At 36.4% G+C, this 20,225-nt stretch overlaps 2 protein-coding genes across 5 annotated transcripts; one reads left to right on the top strand and one right to left on the bottom strand.

Moving 5' to 3' along the window:
• Positions 1-6: 6 nt before the first annotated feature.
• ECSIT (evolutionarily conserved signaling intermediate in Toll pathway, mitochondrial) lies at positions 7-19,949 on the top strand. 2 transcript variants are annotated; one of them, XR_010891422.1, is made up of 7 exons: positions 7-1,087; positions 1,337-1,615; positions 5,460-5,756; positions 8,455-8,806; positions 12,482-18,943; positions 19,049-19,272; positions 19,409-19,949. XR_010891422.1 is itself a non-coding variant. In XM_012375000.2 (2 exons), exons 1-2 carry the CDS (start codon positions 187-189, stop codon positions 1,600-1,602), a joined length of 1,167 nt encoding a protein of 388 aa, XP_012230423.1. In that variant the 5' UTR covers positions 7-186; the 3' UTR covers positions 1,603-1,725. The 2 variants fall into 2 exon arrangements, 1 of the variants encoding a protein (XP_012230423.1); XM_012375000.2 differs by lacking the exons at positions 5,460-5,756; positions 8,455-8,806; positions 12,482-18,943; positions 19,049-19,272; positions 19,409-19,949 and having other exon boundaries at positions 1,337-1,725.
• Cerk (Ceramide kinase) lies at positions 1,977-17,406 on the bottom strand. Of its 3 annotated transcripts, none has more exons than XM_012374998.2 (8): positions 17,259-17,406; positions 11,010-11,261; positions 8,518-8,711; positions 6,210-6,585; positions 5,845-5,997; positions 5,545-5,750; positions 5,131-5,294; positions 1,977-4,665 (listed from the first exon to the last, which is right to left on the bottom strand). In XM_012374998.2, the coding sequence occupies exons 1-8, from the start codon at positions 17,404-17,406 to the stop codon at positions 4,581-4,583; spliced, it is 1,578 nt and encodes a 525-aa protein (XP_012230421.1). In that variant the 3' UTR covers positions 1,977-4,580. The 3 variants fall into 3 exon arrangements, with proteins under 3 accessions (XP_012230421.1, XP_012230422.1, XP_067216268.1); XM_012374999.2 differs by having other exon boundaries at positions 5,545-5,741; XM_067360167.1 differs by lacking the exon at positions 17,259-17,406 and adding an exon at positions 11,471-12,179.
• Positions 19,950-20,225: the final 276 nt, after the last annotated feature.

Below are 20,225 nucleotides of genomic sequence, written 5' to 3'. Positions count from 1 at the left end.
TTAGAACAAACTTAAAAATTTATATCCATCTAAAATGGCGCGTAATATGAAGAAGAGATTAAGAGAGGTTAGATTGCCGACTATGTGGTCTATAACCTCGCCGACACAAAGTTTTCACGTGTTAAACTAGAATTAATTATTGAAGAATGATATGTTAAACAGTTTTGTAGGCGTACATCGATCAACATGCTCTCGCGGGTCACGAGAAGCGTCCTTGCATCGAATGTCTCTGCGTTATTAAAGCAGGCAGCGATCAAGATCGAAAGACCCTCATTAACTCACGTAAGTCCAGTTGTCAATGCTATTCACACTAGTGAATATCGGCAAAAGAATGACAAGAAAGAAGACAAGGCGTCGGCTATCGTGCTCCACTCCTTCGAAAACGCCGAGAGAAAGAAGGAGACCTATCTGGACATCCTACGAGAATATAAACGTAACAATGATCTGCGACGCGGTCATGTGGAGTTCATAAAAGTCGCCCTCAAGTATATGGACGACTTCGGCGTGAATCGTGATCTGGCAGTATACAAAGACGTGTTGGATGTGCTGCCCAAGGGCAAATTTATCCCATACAATTGGTTTCAGACAATGTTTCCACACTATCCTAAACAGCAGCAAGTCGCCATTGAGCTACTGTGTAAAATGGAACAAAACTGTGTGATCCCAGATATCGAGATGCAGGAGATGCTGCTAAACACTTTTGGCCAGCATGGTGGACCATTGAAGAAGTTCTGGCGGATGATGTATTGGATGCCCAAGTTTGCAAATCTCAATCCCTGGCCATGCCCCAGACCGGCGCCCAAAGATCCACGGGAGCTCGCCAGACTGGCGATAGAAAAGATGTCTAGTATAGATGTGCAGACCATAATTACAGAATTTGAAACTAAGGATGTGGAAGATGCTCTTGAGGATACGTGGATTATATCTGGCATGAGTAACATGCAGGAGGAGCTGCTGCGGACACAATCACCTAACAATCCAATTTTTGTCGAAGGACCATACACAGTTTGGGTCGCAGACCAGTGTATAGATTACTTTGTGTTAAGAGGAGAGGTCAGGGTGAACAATTTTTACGAAGATACTGATGGTAATTAGCTTTTAGAAAAGTTAAATAATCTATTACTAATTAAGCTGGTAATTATAAAGAAGAATGAAAAAGTAAATTTTTTGTAAAATTCAAAAGTAAAAATAAATTAAAAATATCTTTACTTTCAGCTTCCTTTTCATAGTTATATTAATATGTCTATATTGATTCTATACTATATTATGCTAATCATCCAAATATATTTCTATCCAAGTATGACACTTCAATAAGAAAGTATTAATTTCTTTGCAGATGTATCGAATATCAGAATACCTTTCTGGGATAAGAAAGAGGTAATTGTTGTTCCTTCTGTTCACGAGCAAAACGACGGCACATATTTTGCAATATGCGCCACTGGCACATCCACGAAAGATTCCTTATTATCTTGGATACGATGCTTACAAAAGCGAAATCCTGTATTAAATATGATTCCGGTAGTATTCAAAGTGGCGTCGTCTACGAAAGAACAGCTGTTCCTCAGCAATAGTGAAAGTGAAAACAAAATTGTGCAGACTTAAGGATTAATACAAGGTACAAATTTAAATTTATTAAAAACTGAATAGTGATGTGACGAACGAACGCGCAATGTAGATAGATCTCGCTTGTATATAAAAATATACATATTTTTATGATTGACAATATTTTTCACTGAAATTATTTATTAATAATTTTCTATCCCGTATATGCAGAAATATAGTATTCTACATAATTAGTATTATTTTCATTGCTGAAATCTAATAAAACAAATTTATAAAAGTTGCTTAAAAATTTAAATCTTAATATTTTTATGATCAGAAATCATTTTTATCTCACTGATGGTAAAAATTAAATTATTACGTCTGTATATCAAGAGAACTAGGACGCGCGCGGGATAAAAATGAGAGACACATAGTACATAGAAAGTTAATATATTTTCTCTCTGTGCAACCACGTGTTGCTCTTGGTGCGCCTTTCCAGTGATAGGAATTAAAATAATACACGTAACTGGCGGTCAATAGATCACATTGATTCGCTGTACTCTCTTGTTCATTTACTATAAATACATTGTGATTAAAAAAAAATATAGATTTATGTATATACGTATATCTGTACAATTTCCGGCGCGATATACACCGCGTGCTGCTCCAACGATATTAATGCGTTAAGTCTAAACCGCTCTTTAAGAATATATTTATTTTAATCGCGCGAGCGTAAATTAAAATACACAAAATAGTAGTTCTTCCGCGCACATCTATATAAATCTATGATATGTCGTTATTTAAATCAAATCCGCATACGACCCGCGTAAGTTTCACATTAAGAAATCTAGTTTTCTTTAAAAAAAAAAAAGAGAAAATTCACCTTAAGGTACCTTCTTAAAATAGACCATGTATTGCATCGTTCCTTTGTGCGATGATGAATTTTCTACGAGGAGCGAACGCGAGTGTTATAGCCCCGATGAATTTTTGATGGCTGTGCCATCAGGTAGCACATAATTGCGTCGTTTACTACGTTTACACTTAACTCGTTTACACTTTGATTAATGTTGCGATCGTTAAAAGCCACCTATGTTTGTAATTTTTCGCGATGCAAAATAGCATTCGCTTAAAACACGCTAAAAATAGACACGCTATATGAATTGCGCTCAACCGCGAACATCTATTTCGCTACGCGACGATCGAGAGGATTTATCGGGAATTAAAACGTCCCAAATGCGTCGTGGATATTTGTGCAAACATATATGTTTCGATAGGAAGCAAACAGAACAGTGGAATTGAAAATATGTTTTATCATAAATAAAAAATTATATTTTTATCATTATTAAAATTACATTTTACGTTTATTCTTATTTTATGTCCACTTTTCAATTTGTTTTCTATCGAAATATATCTTATTTGTATAAACGTCCGTGGCCTATTCATAAATAATTGCATTTTACGCCACCATTACAATTACTACAATTAATATACAAATACTTTATTTAAATGCTTTCACGAATGAAGACGAATACTGCTAGGAAAAAGCTAATCACTGATAACGCGTCGACTTAACTTAAGACTCTAAATTTCAAAATTTGATTCAAACACCATCCTTGCACCCTGATTGTCTTTACACGAAAATAGTTGTGCCAGAAGTGTAAAAAAGCTTACAATTTAAAGTATCAAGCGATTTTATGAGCCATATTTAAATTTCATCACGATATAACGTTAATTGTTACTTAAATTTATTACAGCAAACTTACGTTCGCTGTTGATTGCGAATTTATTGTTAGGGAATGGATTTGCAATCAATAACGAATACAATGAATTTAAGTAACAATAGTTATCACACTTATCACTTTTTAAGTTTGCTGTGTAGGCATCGTTAATAAAAACGTTTTAAGTACAAAATGCAAAAGTACAATTGCCATTTCTTTACATCGCGAGACCATAATAAATGCAGTCTCTGGATCGATATTAAACAAGCAAGCACTGCATATAAAAAATATCGTTCCACTGCAAAACTAACTTTACAAAAAGGTTTCATTTATTTAATTATTCAATGATTTATCTTTTAATTCATTTACGATAGAAAAGCGAAGTATCAAACAAAAAATTGAAAATACCAAATGAATCACGTGATTTTTATCGAGGCACATTATCAATAAAATAGCACCGAAAAAAGATCGTTGATTGAAAACGCTTAATAATGCGATCACAATAATTATCATCGGTGCCGTCGATCTCTATCTTTTAAATAAATATAAAATATCATACACGCGATTAGCGCGAAATCGAAAAGCGCGAGGGACGGTAATCTCAACTGAAATCTGCTTGAGCTCAGGCGCAATTAACAAAGGCAAGGTCGCACGTGTTCTTATCTGATTTTGATCGGTTTTGAATATTTGTATAGTAGCTAAAAGTACACATATGAAAAAAATACATCTCTCTTATTTCTAGCTATTTTACGACATATTCCAAGTCCGTCAAAATCGGAGAAAGATATTCACATCCTTTTAAGATCAAGCAGGTGTGTCGCGCGATGTTTTGCATTAGGAAGCGTCTTCGATTTCTCCGCCACATATATATATAAAATTGGATTCGCGCGTCACCGCGGTTCACGCCGCGCTGGCAGGTGGAATGTTCAGTGTTCTCGGAAAGTACGTGAGAAATCGCTGAACAGTCGTATCGAATGGAACAATAAAACTACTATAAATAATTCCTGCATACACAAAATTGTGCGGCAGCGTAAACCGACGTGACGTAGGCTCGCGTGTTGCTTTTCAACTGAAGCGCACTAAAATTGTTTTTTCCGCGTTGAATAAAATATCATATTGATCGAAAAGTTTGTCCGCTTTTCCATTAATGCAGAAAAGAAACGGACAAATTTTCAGAGCAACGTGATATATTATGCCGTAGAATATCGCGAAGATGAATAGTAGGGCAAGACAAAGGAACTTTACGTCTTCGAGAGTGTCGCGGGGGAAGGAACCGCGACCTTGAGGCTGAAGACCGTTTGACGACCTCGTTTGGTTCGTTCACGCGGAGTAACTCAAGCAGGTCCGTTCGCGAACTGGTTCCTGAGCTCGTCTCGTGTAGACCTTCAATAGTTGGCAGTGTACCCTGTACGTAGTACAAACATTTAGTGAGATACCTTTAAGAGATATGTAAGCACTTAAAACAAACATTTTAAAACAAACAAATTTCCATGCGAGGCTATCCCATAGATTCTATATTTTATAACAATTTACAGAACTTCAAAGAATCAAAGTACTTTTAAATTATTAGTTTTGTGTTGTGCATCCTATTTATTATATTTATTTCTTATAATTATAATTTTTTTAAATTAAATAATTATATTTCTTTGTAGTTTAATCCTCCAATGTACTTTGGGAGTTAAAATAATTCTATAATTTTCTTATCGCATATAATTTTAAAGATATTATATTATACTTTAACTATATACAGAAATTTTTAATTTAATTAGTAAATATTTGATTGTACATATTGGAGGATTAATATATCATTTAGCACAATACGAAATATTTATATTGACAATACGATTACCAAGACATATTGTTTACTCGCCTGATTTTCACGTTGGTATTTTCGATCACCTCGCCGTCACAGTTCCACACACTGAGCTGGGAACCTGACCGGACCACATTAGTAAGCTCGCTCTCGTGCAGCGTCGGCAGGGCGCGGAATGTGAATTCTCTCGCTCGATAAACCTCGACAAACGGTAAATCGTACTGCAACACGGAAAAAATCCTTTAGAATTTTTCAATCTCGAATTTAGAATGTTTTAAGATACAATCCTGATTTTTTTAAACGCTCTGAAATTTTATAGCGCAATCCTAATTTTAAAGTTATACGTTTCAAAATTATACGACTCTAATTTGAGCGTTTATTTTTAGGTTTCCTATACGTATGAGCGATTTGGCAATCGTAGCCCGTTAAAAGGAATCGATAATTCATCGAATAAATAATTGATTAGCACACCAGAGTCTTATTTTTGCTGGACAACCTGAGCAGCAATCTGACGTTATTTATAAGGGACGTGTGTCGAATTAGAATCACGTCCACGCAACCGTCGCCTATGTGACAGTGAGGGCTGAAACCCATGGGACTTCTGGAGCACGCACACGATACGTTGGCGCCATTCACCATGAAGAACTTTCCTCTGACTGTCTTCCACCCTGCGCGAACGAAAGGTAAAAATGTTATTCACATAGTTTTATTCGATTTTATATCATTGCAATTTTTATTTTCTTATTTTTTTTTTGTTTAATATATACATACTGGCAATTTCCTCGTCGGGAACGCTGTTGTGCATATGCTGTAGACATCGCGAGCAGTTCTTCAGGCATCTAGTGCTATCTGCTGGATGACACGGGTCTGATAGCAACTCAATCTCACCCTCGTAGCCTTTGTTTGCAATTATTTTTTTAAATCCTGAAGTCACAAAGATTTAATTAATTCGACATTTACAAAATCTCATTTCTTACAAAAGGTTGATATTAATTATATTAATTCCATGAATATTGATCATATTTATCATATAAAAAATTATTTCGCATTACATTCTGTAATTCAAGTCGAATAATTAAATTTCATTAGCGAGACTTGTGCAATAAAAATTGTTCGCTTTAAATTAAACGGCTTACCGGACCAATCGTATCTATGGGGTCCCATCCAGCGGAATTTTTCACTATCGCGGATTACGTCACCCAGATAGCCGTAACTGAGCACGCTGGCGTACAGCCTGAGTAGGTTGCGGTTATTGTGAACAGATGAGATGTCGAGGCCGATTGAGTCGCCGAAGATGATGTGTATGGCGGCGGTTTGCACGTCCGTGGTGCCGTGCAGGCTGTAGGCCACCGTGTCGGTGCTACCGCTGGGTATAACGCCAACAGGTAGGGCGGGGTTGGGTAGCCGGGCGTCCGGGTCATTGGGATCGATCTGCTGATCCTTTGCAGCTCGCAGAACTAGGCCGTTGAACACCTCGGCGAAAGTACCGTCGCCGCCGATGCACAGCACCGCCTGGAATGCGCCGTATAAGTTGAATTTGTGTTCGAGGATGACCCGATTTGTTTCAATGCAAAGCCTTTGCAGCTTGAGAAATCATTAATGATGGTTTATATTTACTATATAGAGATCTAGAAAATCGACAAATCTATATTTTTCAATATTTTCTAAATATAATACATAGATGGATACAGAAATTTATAAATCAATCGATTTTCCGGGATTAATATCAAATGATATTTTGTAATGTGTATGAAGTTAGCCCCACACTTTAATAAAATTAAAATAATCGAAATTGTACTGCATTGTACTAGTTTTGTACCAAATTGTACCGTAGTTAATTTTTTGAAATCACGCGCGGATTTCCAAAAAATCGAAATTTTTGAATTTTTTGAGTAGCCCCACACTTTTCGAAAAATGATTTTTTTTCGACTGTACTACATTGTACTTGTTGTACCGAACATTGTACCGTTGGAAAAAAATTCCTAACAAATTTGGATTTTGAGAAAAACAAGAAAATCGAAAAATTTTGGACATTACGTAATTATGGCAAATCGGCTATTTTTTAAGATATCGAAACGCGGCCAACGGGGTTCGAAAGAGAATCGTTTGTACCGGTTTGTACCGCTTTGAATTTCGTTTGCACCTCAACCGGACCGGAAGTACCGAATTTTGCAATTTTTAACAATACGTAAATACGGTAACTCGGCTATTTTTTAAGATATCGAAACGCGGCCAACGGGGTTCGAAAGAGAATCGTTTGTACCGGTTTGTACCGCTTTGAATTTCGAGTTAACGTATTTACGTATTGTTAAAAATTGCAAAATTCGGTACTTTCGGTCCGGTTGAGGTGCAAACGAAATTCAAAGCGGTACAAACCGGTACAAACGATTCTCTTTCGAACCCCGTTGGCCGCGTTTCGATATCTTAAAAAATAGCCGAGTTACCGTATTTACGTATTGTTAAAAATTGCAAAATTCGGTACTTCCGGTCCGGTTGAGGTGCAAACGAAATTCAAAGCGGTACAAACCGGTACAAACGATTCTCTTTCGAACCCCGTTGGCCGCGTTTCGATATCTTAAAAAATAGCCGAGTTACCGTATTTACGTATTGTTAAAAATTGCAAAATTCGGTACTTCCGGTCCGGTTGAGGTGCAAACGAAATTCAAAGCGGTACAAACCGGTACAAACGATTCTCTTTCGAACCCCGTTGGCCGCGTTTCGATATCTTAAAAAATAGCCGAGTTATCGTATTTACGTATTGTTAAAAATTGCAAAATTCGGTACTTCCGGTCCGGTTGAGGTGCAAACGAAATTCAAAGCGGTACAAACCGGTACAAACGATTCTCTTTCGAACCCCGTTGGCCGCGTTTCGATATCTTAAAAAATAGCCGATTTGCCGTAATTACGCAATGTCCAAAATGTTTCGATTTTTTTGTTTTTCTCAAAATCCAAATTTGTTAGGAATTTTTTTCAAACGGTACAATGTTCGGTACAACTAGTACAATGTAGTACAGTCGAGAAAAAATCATTTTTCGAAAAGTGTGGGGCTACTCAAAAAATTCAAAAATTTCGATTTTTTGGAAATCCGCGCGTGATTTCAAAAAATTAACTACGGTACAATTTGGTACAAAACTAGTACAATGCAGTACAATTTCGATTATTTTAATTTTATTAAAGTGTGGGGCTACAACTTCATACACATTATTTTGTATTCAGTGTATAATTTGATAAAATTTAGACTTTCCCCAGACTTTTTGACTGTTAATCTAAACTAACTTACTATGCAAATGTAAATCCGGAAGTCTAAACTGGTCGGTTTAATCGAATGACAAGTGCAAATCGATTTATTTTCTAGAATTAACACGTTTGGTTTCGTTTCAGACTCGGAGTTCACAAGCGCGACGGAGAGCAGAACGACTAGTTTCGCAAGAGCGCAGGACTCACATGTAGGTCACTCAAGTCGGCCGTGAGCAGAGTATCGCGAATGTGGCCGGCCCTCTCGGTAACCATCATCTTCGTCTCGATACCAGCGATAGTCATAAGCGGTTGCACGTCCTTCTCCCAGATTTTTACGCCTTGCTTCTTACCGCCTATGGGATTGATGAACAGCATCACCTTGCGCGGCCGATGTGTCAAGCCTGAAACGATGGATCACAATTTAAATTCCATCTTTAATCCCTTCGATCTCTGGAAATTTCCTCGGATGTACGACCCATCGGAATTTATAACATACGTAAGTCAATTACAATTTTTTATTCTCCTGAAATTGCAGGAATATTTGTAAACGATTCTAAAACATTTTTGCATCGTGAAAACAAGTACTGACAAGTTATGAAATTTAAAAACGCTAGATGCAATATTTACCGCTTTACTGCATTAAAAAATTTATTCGTTTTTTTTTTTTCCTACACGACTTTTAAATTAATGAAGCAAAGAAAACAAGAACGAGTCTTGTTAAATTCACTTTGTCTCTTTCCTCGATCTAGTTTTGATGAGCTTCAGCTCTTTAAAAATGGAAATAGGTCGAATAGACTCGAAGGAGAAAAGCGGGGTCTTTATCGTGTCTAGCATTGCGATCGATCTTGTCTGTCGCATGCGATGTAACGTCGATAATCGAACGGGTTTTTCATGAAAGTGGTTATACGAGACACGGCAAACTCGTAGATCAATACCAAAGCTGGTGGCTTGCGTCGACAAGGGTAGTTTACGTTCACCCTATTTTCTCGACATTCATTAAAATTTGCCCTCTCCCTCCCTCTCTCCCTCAGGGACCGAATAACGCGCAGTATCGCTGCGTGCCGAGCGAGACGGGAGATCGCATCTCGCTTAATTCATTTCGCCACGCTCTTAAGCGAAATAGCAATTTAATTTAATCTGAAAACCATCAACGCATAAACAATAGAATTAAAGATACACAATATAATTAGAAATACAATATAATTAGAAATATAGCAACAATTCAATCTTGAAACTACCAAAATCTATTAAGATTACGCAAAAGTTTCCGTCGCTCATGTTTAAATGTTTTAAAAATACTGACAATGAGTAAAAAAGATGACAAAAGATAGTACATAATGACAGTATTTTTACTAGAATTATTGTATCGTTTCTGAGATAATATCTAAATAAAATTGACCGAAAAACTTTTGCAATAATCTTGATAAACGATGAAATTAAAAGAACGGAACGACAATTTAATTTGAAAGCTATCGGAAATAGCAAAATTGAAGAAACGAAACGGTGACTTGATTTAAGAACTATCAGAATCTGTAAATTGAGAAATTGTAGAATAGAATAGAATAGAATAGAACGGCGATTTAATTTAGAAATTGTTGAAATCTATATATAACAAAACCAGCGCGGCAATTTAATTCGACGACTACTAGAATCCGCGGAATGAAACGAATTAAAAGTTTCGCGCAAACTTCGAGCTATACTGCATTATCAAAGTTCCGGGATCATCGCATACATTCTTCTAGTACTAACCGTCGCGATTTATGTCGACCTCCAACCTGATTAAGGCTAGTTGGATATATTACATTTTTTTACTTCAAGTACAATTGTGATGAAAAGATAAAACTATGATGAGACAGTTATTTCACGCAAGAATGGTATTTTAATCTTAGTTTTAACCCGTTAAGCCTTTTAATTTTATAACATATAATTTTTATTTCTTATAAATTAAAGAATTTAGAAATAATCTCCAACGTAATTATACGTTTGACTTGCCTCGATATTTTGTTCTTGATTTTCAAGCTTTTCTTTATATTTCTTTAAGATTGATTTTATTCTTTCACTTCTTTAACTGGAATTGTTTTAGAACTTATCATTAATTATTTTGTGAAACAATATCGCATCCGCACAGCGCCGCTGTGATATCAGCGATGAAATAAGAACCAGCGACTTCCTACTAATTTATGCGTCACGTCGATTCCTCCGGCTATTTGTTTTCCACATGCAGTTGTGTCTTTTTTGCATGACTGTCATGTAAGTGAATCAATGAGAAGGTTTACGTCATTTTTACAGCCGTGTAACAAAGTTTTTATCGTTTTGAACACTACTAGAAACGAGTTTTCGCTGACTTAACATTGGCTTATCATTCAAGTAACAAGTTACGCTTTCGTATGCTTTTTTTAACCGCTGCATACAACGCATTTCTCGAGACCGTCGCGAAAATTACCGGCGCACTTTTGATTTTGCGATTTCATTTAAGTCAAATATAATTTAATTTTATTAATTTTCGAATTAACAATCTCATAATTTTGTCTCCTTCGCATTTGTGCGATATAAATTCTCCTTTATAGACTTCTTCTATGTATATGTTGTAATTCTAAAATTGCCAGGCTAATTCTCGTTTAATCGCGAGCTATCACGCTTCGCCAAGTTTCCAATGAATATAAAACTTCAAGGATCACCGCGCATAGTGTAACACACACCTAGAAGATAATTTCGGATGGTCTTCACCCACGAGGCGACCTGCCTGGGGTCCGTGTGACTCATGGTCACACTGTGATGCCTCCATTTGTTCTTGGGTCCGCGCACGGCGTAATGTAGGATGAAATTCGTCGGGCACACTGTGGTGGGCGAGGTTGGCTGCGTCGGTTGCTTCTCCTGCACGCTCGCACTCGGTATCCAGTCGTCGCCGTAGCGCACGGCCAAAACGTCCGTCATAGGTAGCGTCCATCTGGCTGAAAAAAAATGAGAAAGACTGATATCAAAGCTGTTTACGAATGTCTGCTGGCATTTCAAATGCAAAACAAAATGTTCTATTTGAATATTGAACGGATAATTGACTTTTAGATTCAATAGACGAATGACATTGTATTTAAAAAAAAAAAAAAAAAAAAAAAAGAGAGAGAGAGAGACATCGCTTGCGGTGCAACAAAAATCAGCGCACGTTGCTTTTGGCGAATGTTTGTGGCCCAGGCGCACGAAGACACGTACGCAACAGCACAATCAATTCTCAGATAACAATCATTCAGATAAGACGGTGTCCGATAGCTTTCTAAGGAAACACTTCATATTTTCGGTAAGGTGAATACTTGATTCGCCGTGTTTATCAACATTATATAACTTCGGTTATTTTCACATCGATGACTTTATCAAACTCTATATTACATTTTACGCGTGATATATTTTTTTTGCGTAGATTTCGATGCGAATACGTTTCACTGAATTCAATGCAAACGCGGATGTTATCGTTAGTTTATCGAAGAAAGTGGCAAGATTCCTCGACTTTTCCACTTGACACATTTCTCTCGCAAGACTTCTTTCAAATTGCGAGGATATTCTGCGATACGCATTCTTATCTTCTTCTCTTGTTGATAAATTGTTAGAATATCGCCTATCATCTCGCACACTTGTCGTCTGTCAGGGCAATTGACAATTGAAAATGATCGAAAGTGGCACTCTTCTTGTCGAGCTTCAAAGCTTCGCTGTAGGATTTTTCCATCGTCTGGCTTGTCGGGATTTCGTCAGGTGATAATCCAGGTTGTTGTGGACGTTGCGTCCACGGCAAAGGTAGCACTGGTGAGTTATCTTCGGATGTTTCACAATAAATGTTAAGGCAACGTTTACTTCGGCAAGTGACGACGTTGTTACGTCTAATGATTAGCCATTAATCGCAATTGTAGGACAATTTTCCTCCGCGCGGACGGAGAAACGGACTAATAGATAGTGTTGCGTCAACCGCATTACCATGTATTTTAGCTCGAAATTATTGGGAATTGCTTCTTTATCGTGGTCTTCACAAGCCGCTGCACACGTATTTACGTACGAGTGCAATTACTCGCGAAGTTGCTCGATTGTTTTGAAATATCTGTTTAAAACTTTTCTGTGTCCGCTTAACAAAAATCGGTAAATTTATTAAATCTAGTAAAATGCAACGAGTATTTTTTTTTTAATTCAGGAAGCACTCAATCGATGTGAGCGCGAGGATATGCATCGCGCGATGCGCTCAAAGGGAGATGTGCACCAGGCACCGCGGTGCACGTGCGAAATGTATTTTTAGCCGGGCGATTTGATTTCTCGCGTTTGCGGAGCACAATTTGCGGCGTTATGCGACCACAATTACTATGCTGAGCGGTTGTTATCGAGGCACGATTCGTTGGCGATGCATCGCGCGTCGCGATCGACCTTAAGACGATGCGATACGGACAATTATCATCCCGCACTTCCTTGTACATCGAGACGCGGAGCGATTTTTTATTGAGCTTAATCAACTGTTTTGCTGATTATACATAATAAACTGAGGCTTTAACAGTAATTTTTAAATTATTTTCGACATCAACATCATCATTGAATTATTTCGATCACGCTGTGAAGAATATTGGAAAGCATAAAACTGCTGTAGAAAATTAAACTCAGCTGTCTAATTAGATAGATTCAGATTCGAAAGCGGCTTGAGAACGAGTTGATTGTTGCAAATTGAGTCAATGCACGATACAAACTATCATTTACATGCAGCCATGAACTATTTTAAAGGGTAATCAATCGTCTGCAGCAATATGTGCTCAGCCTATGGGGGATAAGAAGTCTGAGAGCAAACAAGCCACGAGCTGACGAGACAAGCAAAGGAAAACAAACGTGAAATCAGGGAATCTTCACGTTCTGCGTGCGTGGAATGTACAAGAAAACTTCATGACTAGGCTTCCAATCATCTCGCTATTCTCATGTACATTTAACAAAATGTCTCGCGATCGAGACATTTCGCGTGTCATGTAAAAGACGTGAGAGAGCAAGCAGGTCGATGATAAAGATAAAGTACGTGGAAACAAATGCACTAATTTCATAACGACAATCGCAAATTACATGACTTCGGCTACATTGTCTTTGATAATTATAAGACAGCTCCCCGCATTACGAGTGACACACCTTGTGTTCACGTCAGCTGATACAGCCAGTATATTATTAACATTATCTTGAAACATATTGTCGCAATAATAAGTGAAAATATAATGAGCTGTAATAATGATTAAAATAATATTAATTCTCAGCGATTCACTCGGAATTATGCAAAGTGGACTTAATGATCTAAGAATCATACTTTTGCGAAATAGCTTATATAATTGAAAAATGATATTACGGAATATTGTACACAAATAATTAGTATAGTACACAAATAATCAGTATAGCATAAATAATTCAGAATAACGGTAATCAAGGGAAACTGCCTGTGCATTGTAGGTCTTCTGTCGACACGGTGCGGTGCTTTCTAGCGCTGGCACACAGGTTTCTCCTAACGGGAGTAGCGTACAAGCCGCAAGAAATACCGGCGGTATGCTGAACTATGAAAAGTGAAAGACTGCATTCGCGCCGATGCACTTGCCGTGAGCAACGCACGACGTTCCGAAACTGGAAAGGCTATTAAAGCGACGGCAAGTCGCGCGTCGCGAAATTAGCAGCACTATTTCCGGTGTTACAGCTCCGCGAATAGTTTTGGCTCGCATAATAGTGCGTCTGTAATAAATAAAAGATTGCTTCATAAAGATTACCCCCTTTGCGATCGGAACAGAGGCTTCAAGAAATGTTAATTAAGCTGCTTGGAGAGCAGCATTGAGCAAAACGCGGATAACGAATAATGATTTTTTTCAGCGTGTGTTTTATCATAATTTATATTTTAATATAATTTATATTTTAATTTATTCTGTGATATTCTTCATTAATTATTTAAACTACCTCGCAAAAAGTTCAATTATAAAAATATGATGCATAAATTAGCTTCGTAATTAAATATTCACAATCTTCGTCTGATATTTTCGACTGAATATTGTTAGCTGAAATGAACATCATTTTTTCCACAAATCGAGATATAAGCATTAGGTAGGATTCAGTGGGCAAGTTTATCACCTATGCAAGTGGTAGGTGGGTTACAAGGGCTTGATTGTTAGGTCAGAATACACGTGGTGAAGATACGCGCGGAGAGATTATCACTATCTTATTTAATATTCATAGCGCGATCCCGCGCGCACGCGGTTGTACAAGGAAATGGAACAATATGCAAATCATGTTCAAGGACGAGGCGAATATCGACATGTGTTCACGTTTGCGTGAGCGGATCGCTGAAAACATATTGATATTCCCTGCACCATCCTTGCTTCGCGTGTTAAATCTATAAGAAGCCATGAAGGCGGCACGAGGAAGTTCATTGTATCTTTGTGTAAAATTGAAGGACTGAGAGAGTACAATCTAACCTAAATCTTGTCAAATTTTAATCCCTTCTTATCGTCTTAAAATTTGTCTCGTCAAAAAGCATCACAATAATGTATAGCTTAACGCACTTTTTAAGAGTTGAAATAAATTGAAAAAAATTGAATCTTTTTATCTATTACGCAAAGAGAAATACCGTGAAGTTTTTAAGAGTGGCATAAATTAGTATTATTAGTGTTCCCGTTGTCCTTGCAGCAAGTGAGTTGTAAGAATATGAATTTATAAGCGACATGCGAGAGCCTCGACATGTGAAGACACCGATTAATTTTTTTATTTTTCACGTATTTCTGCGTAGTAATTTTTTTATCAACCTGAAATTTATATAAATTATTCGCAAATTTTATTAGGCTTTTGAAAAATGGATGAAACTATTATTGTCTCCGATAGTACTGAATTTTATTAAGCAATATTTAAAATGATAAGAAGTGATTCGAATTTTTCAATTTTGCAACATCGTCGCTTGGTATAATTTCTTGAATAACTAAATCGAAATATTTTCGGCAATTAACTTTCGGCAATTAAATTTCATTTTAAGCTCTATCGACCGTTTAATTTAATTACTTAATATTTGATTTAAATTTTTCATGCTTCAAGTAATTATACTTTACATATTTATCTTTCACAAAGTGTGAAAATTAATTAAAATAATTAGCGTCTCAGCTTATCGCAAGATCGAACCTCGCTATCGCGTTACAAATTAATTCGCGAAAGAAATCTGATGAAAATTTACCTCGCTCTTTTTAACACGCAGCTGTTTAGCATTATTCTTGTTAAGAGGATAATATATTCCGTTGATCGCAATCCTCAATTTTTTTTAATATGCCGTCACATGATCGGAGATGCTCTCGCAGCGCCTGCTGCTGTAAGATGTATCGACGGAAGGTCAAGGCCTGGCACGCACAGGCTCTTAACATGCACCACACATTCAAACCGCGTCGCACACCGGTCCACCTTGCGAGAATTGTTTGACTTGTATTAATAAGCGCTCATTGGCCTCATAAGAGCGATCGAACGAACAGAGAAAAACGGACTAATGACTCGCGCTTAGCAATTATTATTATGTAACTCCGCGAATGCAGAAAATGAGGCAGCGTCGAGCATATTTTTACGTAATATTTTATTTTTCAGCCTACGTTGAAATTTAAATAAATTATTCGCGCTGATAAGTCTTAAGCAATGTTTTTCTTTTCCAATTATTAAAATATCGCAATGATCCTTGAAAAATTTTCCTTTCGCCAAGTACGACGAGTAATAGCGAACGAGAAGCCGTCTAAACTAGATTGTTACTTTCATATTCGAAAAACACGCGAAACCGGATCAAGCGGCAGAGTAGCAAGTCGAAGAATTGTCAGAAGTAAAGCGAGAATAAACGGAGCGTGGCAGAACAAGCGGCAAACAAGCACGCGCAGTACTGAAAAATCATTGATTTACCTTTTGTCCGTATACGTCTAGTTTTGACAAATATATTTTATCAGATTTGCGATATTTTTTATCTACATCTGTCTCGTATTATTCAAGATTCGTCTTGGCTTTTTGCTTTCTAAGCAGAACTAAAAAGACAATTGTTCGGAAAATTGCGCTATTGCGTGTTCAACAAATAGAGGTTCTTTGTTTAAAATTTGCAAGATTCTACGTCTTTGCATCTAAAACAATAAATGTACAATAATAATCTAATAGAGCTCGTTAAATTCATGCTTCCATTTTCGAAAAGAACTAGTAAATTTGATGTTAACTGATTATTTGATGTTTTCGCCGAAAAGAATTGTACTACATTGACGAAATAACAATCTAATTAACGTGGCGCCTATTTGTCTTGGAAGAAGACTCACTCTAAGGGGAGTTTGGCAAGGCGAATGCGCGTAGCTGTTGTTGATTCGAGAAACAGTCGATCCATTTTCTATCATTCTATCCACATCCATTACGACGAATAAGTTTTATCGAATTTTACGAGCGTCTATCGAACTTATTCCAGTAGTAAAATATGCTAAAATCAAGGCAAACTAGCAATTTAAGAACGTCAGTATTTGTATTAAGAAATATATACGTCATCGGTGAAGTAATAATTCAATGTCATCAACAATCGCTCTATATAATTTAATGTCAAAATTAAATATTCAATATTCTGGAAAGTTAAGGAAAAATATATTCCATTGAATAATACTTACATTAACACACGATGTTTATCGGTGAAGAAATATTTTAAAACTGATTTGCTGAAGTATGCAATATATGCAATATTCTTGCATGAACCATATTTTATCCATGAAACAATCCAATTAACGCTTATTTCTCCTTTAATAAAACTTACGTAAGTCTAATTTTTTATCACCGAAAATGAAGATTAATTAGAGATCAATCTAAAATGCCTTGAACCGATTCCCACGCAAAGCTGAAACTTCTACAATAGCTCTTTCTCGAATCTCATGCTGCACAAGCATTCTCTGCCCAGTTCAATAATGATAGTAATATCTCCTTACTGTAAGGCGGTCGCTCAGTCTCCCAGATGAGTGTGCCGCGATGGAAGTACACGCGGCACCGCTTCTTCTTTATGACAAAGGTGTTGAGCAGCACCGCGGTGGAGGCGCGATGATCATCGGCAGGGGCACCGGGAATCTCCTGCATCATCTTGAGGCCGAGGTCGCTTCATCGACTCCCGAATGATGGTTCAGTGGAGATGACGATGACACGACGTCATCTCGGCGACGACGACCGAGATCGATCTGCTGCACCGCGACGACGACGGTGATGACGGCGGTGCCGAAATGAATCGTCACGGAAATCGAGGAAGGTGGTAACGCAAGTCAGTCCTCGCTATCGATCACATGCAGCTGATGTACACAACATTGAATCCGACCCGGTCGGACGCGCGAGCGAGACTGAATTGCTCCGCGTCGCGACGTGGATTGTGGAGTGAGAGCACGGCACCGCGCGCTCAGTACGCGTGCACTCGCCGCGCTTGTACTCAGCCATACCTGTCAAAACAGATGTCTATTAGATTAATTAATTAAAAGTTTGTTTACTTTTTCTTCCGTAGATCAGATAAAATTTTTATTTTCAAGGCTAATAAAACTAGGAAAATATCATCTTTGTTAATAATGATAAATCTGTTAATAATGATCAACCTGATAATAATGATAAACTGACAATGAAAGAAGATAATAATACTAAAAAGATAAAATTACATAACGATAAGACACGTATTATGATTATTCTTATTGAGTTTATTATCATAAATATTTCTGTGTGTTCGTTATTTTATTGTTGTATTATTCTTTGTAATAATTCTTTTTCCGTAATTAAAAATTTTCTTGTAAGCAAAGAAACTTGAAATCAACAACTTTGGCATAATGAGTATAAATTTATTGATACAAAAAGATTGATAATGATTGAAGTCATTCTTATAATGCATCTTTCAGATCAGAAAAACCCAATTATTCCTCTAAATTTTCCGCACATATATTTTTTTGTTTTAAGAATATAATTTATAGAGGCTTCTATTTTACTCTATATACTTTAGGTTATGTTGCAGAAATATTATAGTCATTCTAAGCAATTATTTACAAATTTTAAACAAGATAGCAAATTCTATAAACAAGATTACTTCTGCAGCAGAATCAAGATTATCTACCTTTTTTAGATTTACCATTTTTGTACATACATTTGTAAATCTTTTGCAGTTTATAGTATTTTACAATACTCACTACTCTTGTTTGGTTCAGCTTTACAAAAAAAAATTATATTGTAAGCAAAGTAAACATCATCATAATCGACGATCTACAAAATAGTGATCATTATTACCAATTATTGATAAAGTAGGTTTTTAACTAACCGATCCGTTGATAACGTCGATATCGACATTTTTTAACTCCATTGAAATGATGGCGCTTTTGCATTAGAGTTATTAAAGTTTGACAGATACCTGTGGATTGCTTTGATGTACAATAAATGTTTCAATAATCAGATATTTAACAATAAGTTATATTAATATCATATAATAGCTATGTAGCTACGTATTTTACGAATATATTGGTTCTTTTCGGAAGTAGGAACGAAAGAGTTAACAAAGGAATGAGATTTATCATAATTTTATATCGTGCAGCAACAAATGAAAGATTTATGCTATTTTTTACTAATATTTTAGCAAGTTTTTAAAAACATCAAGGTAAGTATTAATATTGCTTGTTAACGACTTTACATTTTTAATTCTGTCGCGGTTCGAACACGATATAAATATTTGATCTGTCAATATATTTTCTGTTCAACAAAGTTACCTGGTGTAAGAGATATCTGTGATTAATCGAGCTGTAAATTTATTCCTGTCAAATGCAAAGTCGTACATAAAGAAAATTCCGTAGAAATTTTACATTCTATGCAAATCAGAAAATGTATCACAATTGATACGTGTATGTAAAACTTGCTTGCATTGAAATAATGAGAGATTTGCAAATAATGTGATCCTTGTCTAGATATCTTGAACAAATTAATTACAAGGTAATGTTACTGTAATTATAACAAAGCATCATAACAAAATTTTTAGTATTAACATTAATCACAATTAAAATACACCATATATATAATTATAATAATATAAACAATCTAAGTAAATGATGTTTTCTTTTTATTTCAGTACAGTATAATTAATATACATATAATATACATATCTAAATAAGAGAAACATATGTTGGCGTTTGAGAACTACTGGCTTCACATCGGAGTGCTGCGATAACGCGGTGCACTTGAGTAAAATGGCAAAACGCACACTGGGAGGCGACCAATGAACGGCGTGGATCGTTTCGCGAGGTGAACTCGGTGCATCTCGACCGGCGTGCGACTTCGCCCGACGTCGCTGTGACTTCGGTCTCATGCACACATACAAACCCATACATGATATCGACATGTCGCGTAAATTGCACACATTGCTGCAATACGGTCTGCTGTGCGAAGCGAAAGCTGCTCGCGTGAGCTAGGATCAATGTGGATTAAATATGAATATCCTCGTATTCGACGCTAGACGGTGCAGAGTTTGGCCTATTTGCGTGAATAAACAGCGATAAAAGATATTCGCAGGAATTGTCTTGATTAAATTTGCGCTCTACAAGATGCAACTGTATTACATTTAATCGTTTTATTACTCTGATTGAATCAATAAAATGATTATTTTATCTCAAGTATAATATTGCGTCCTAACAGAGAGACAAATAATCATTTGAAAATATCTAGTTTTATTCAACGTAGCGTTAAAAGCTAAATTATTTTTATCGACATATTTATATGATAATTAATCAATTATCTTCAAATGTATACACTACTTTTATAATTATTATTTTTCTATTTTTAACATCAATTATATTTGTAATTATTTGTTTCTTTGAATTATCATGGCATAGATTCAGAAGCGTGTCATCATCGGAAAATCTTTATCAGCTATGTCGAACTCTGCTAGA

The sequence above is a fragment of the Linepithema humile genome, chromosome 8, assembly GCF_040581485.1.
Source record: "Linepithema humile isolate Giens D197 chromosome 8, Lhum_UNIL_v1.0, whole genome shotgun sequence".
NCBI lineage: Eukaryota > Metazoa > Arthropoda > Insecta > Hymenoptera > Formicidae > Linepithema > Linepithema humile.
Note: the sequence above shows the minus strand (reverse complement) of the source record. Positions and strands in the feature narration are given on the sequence as shown.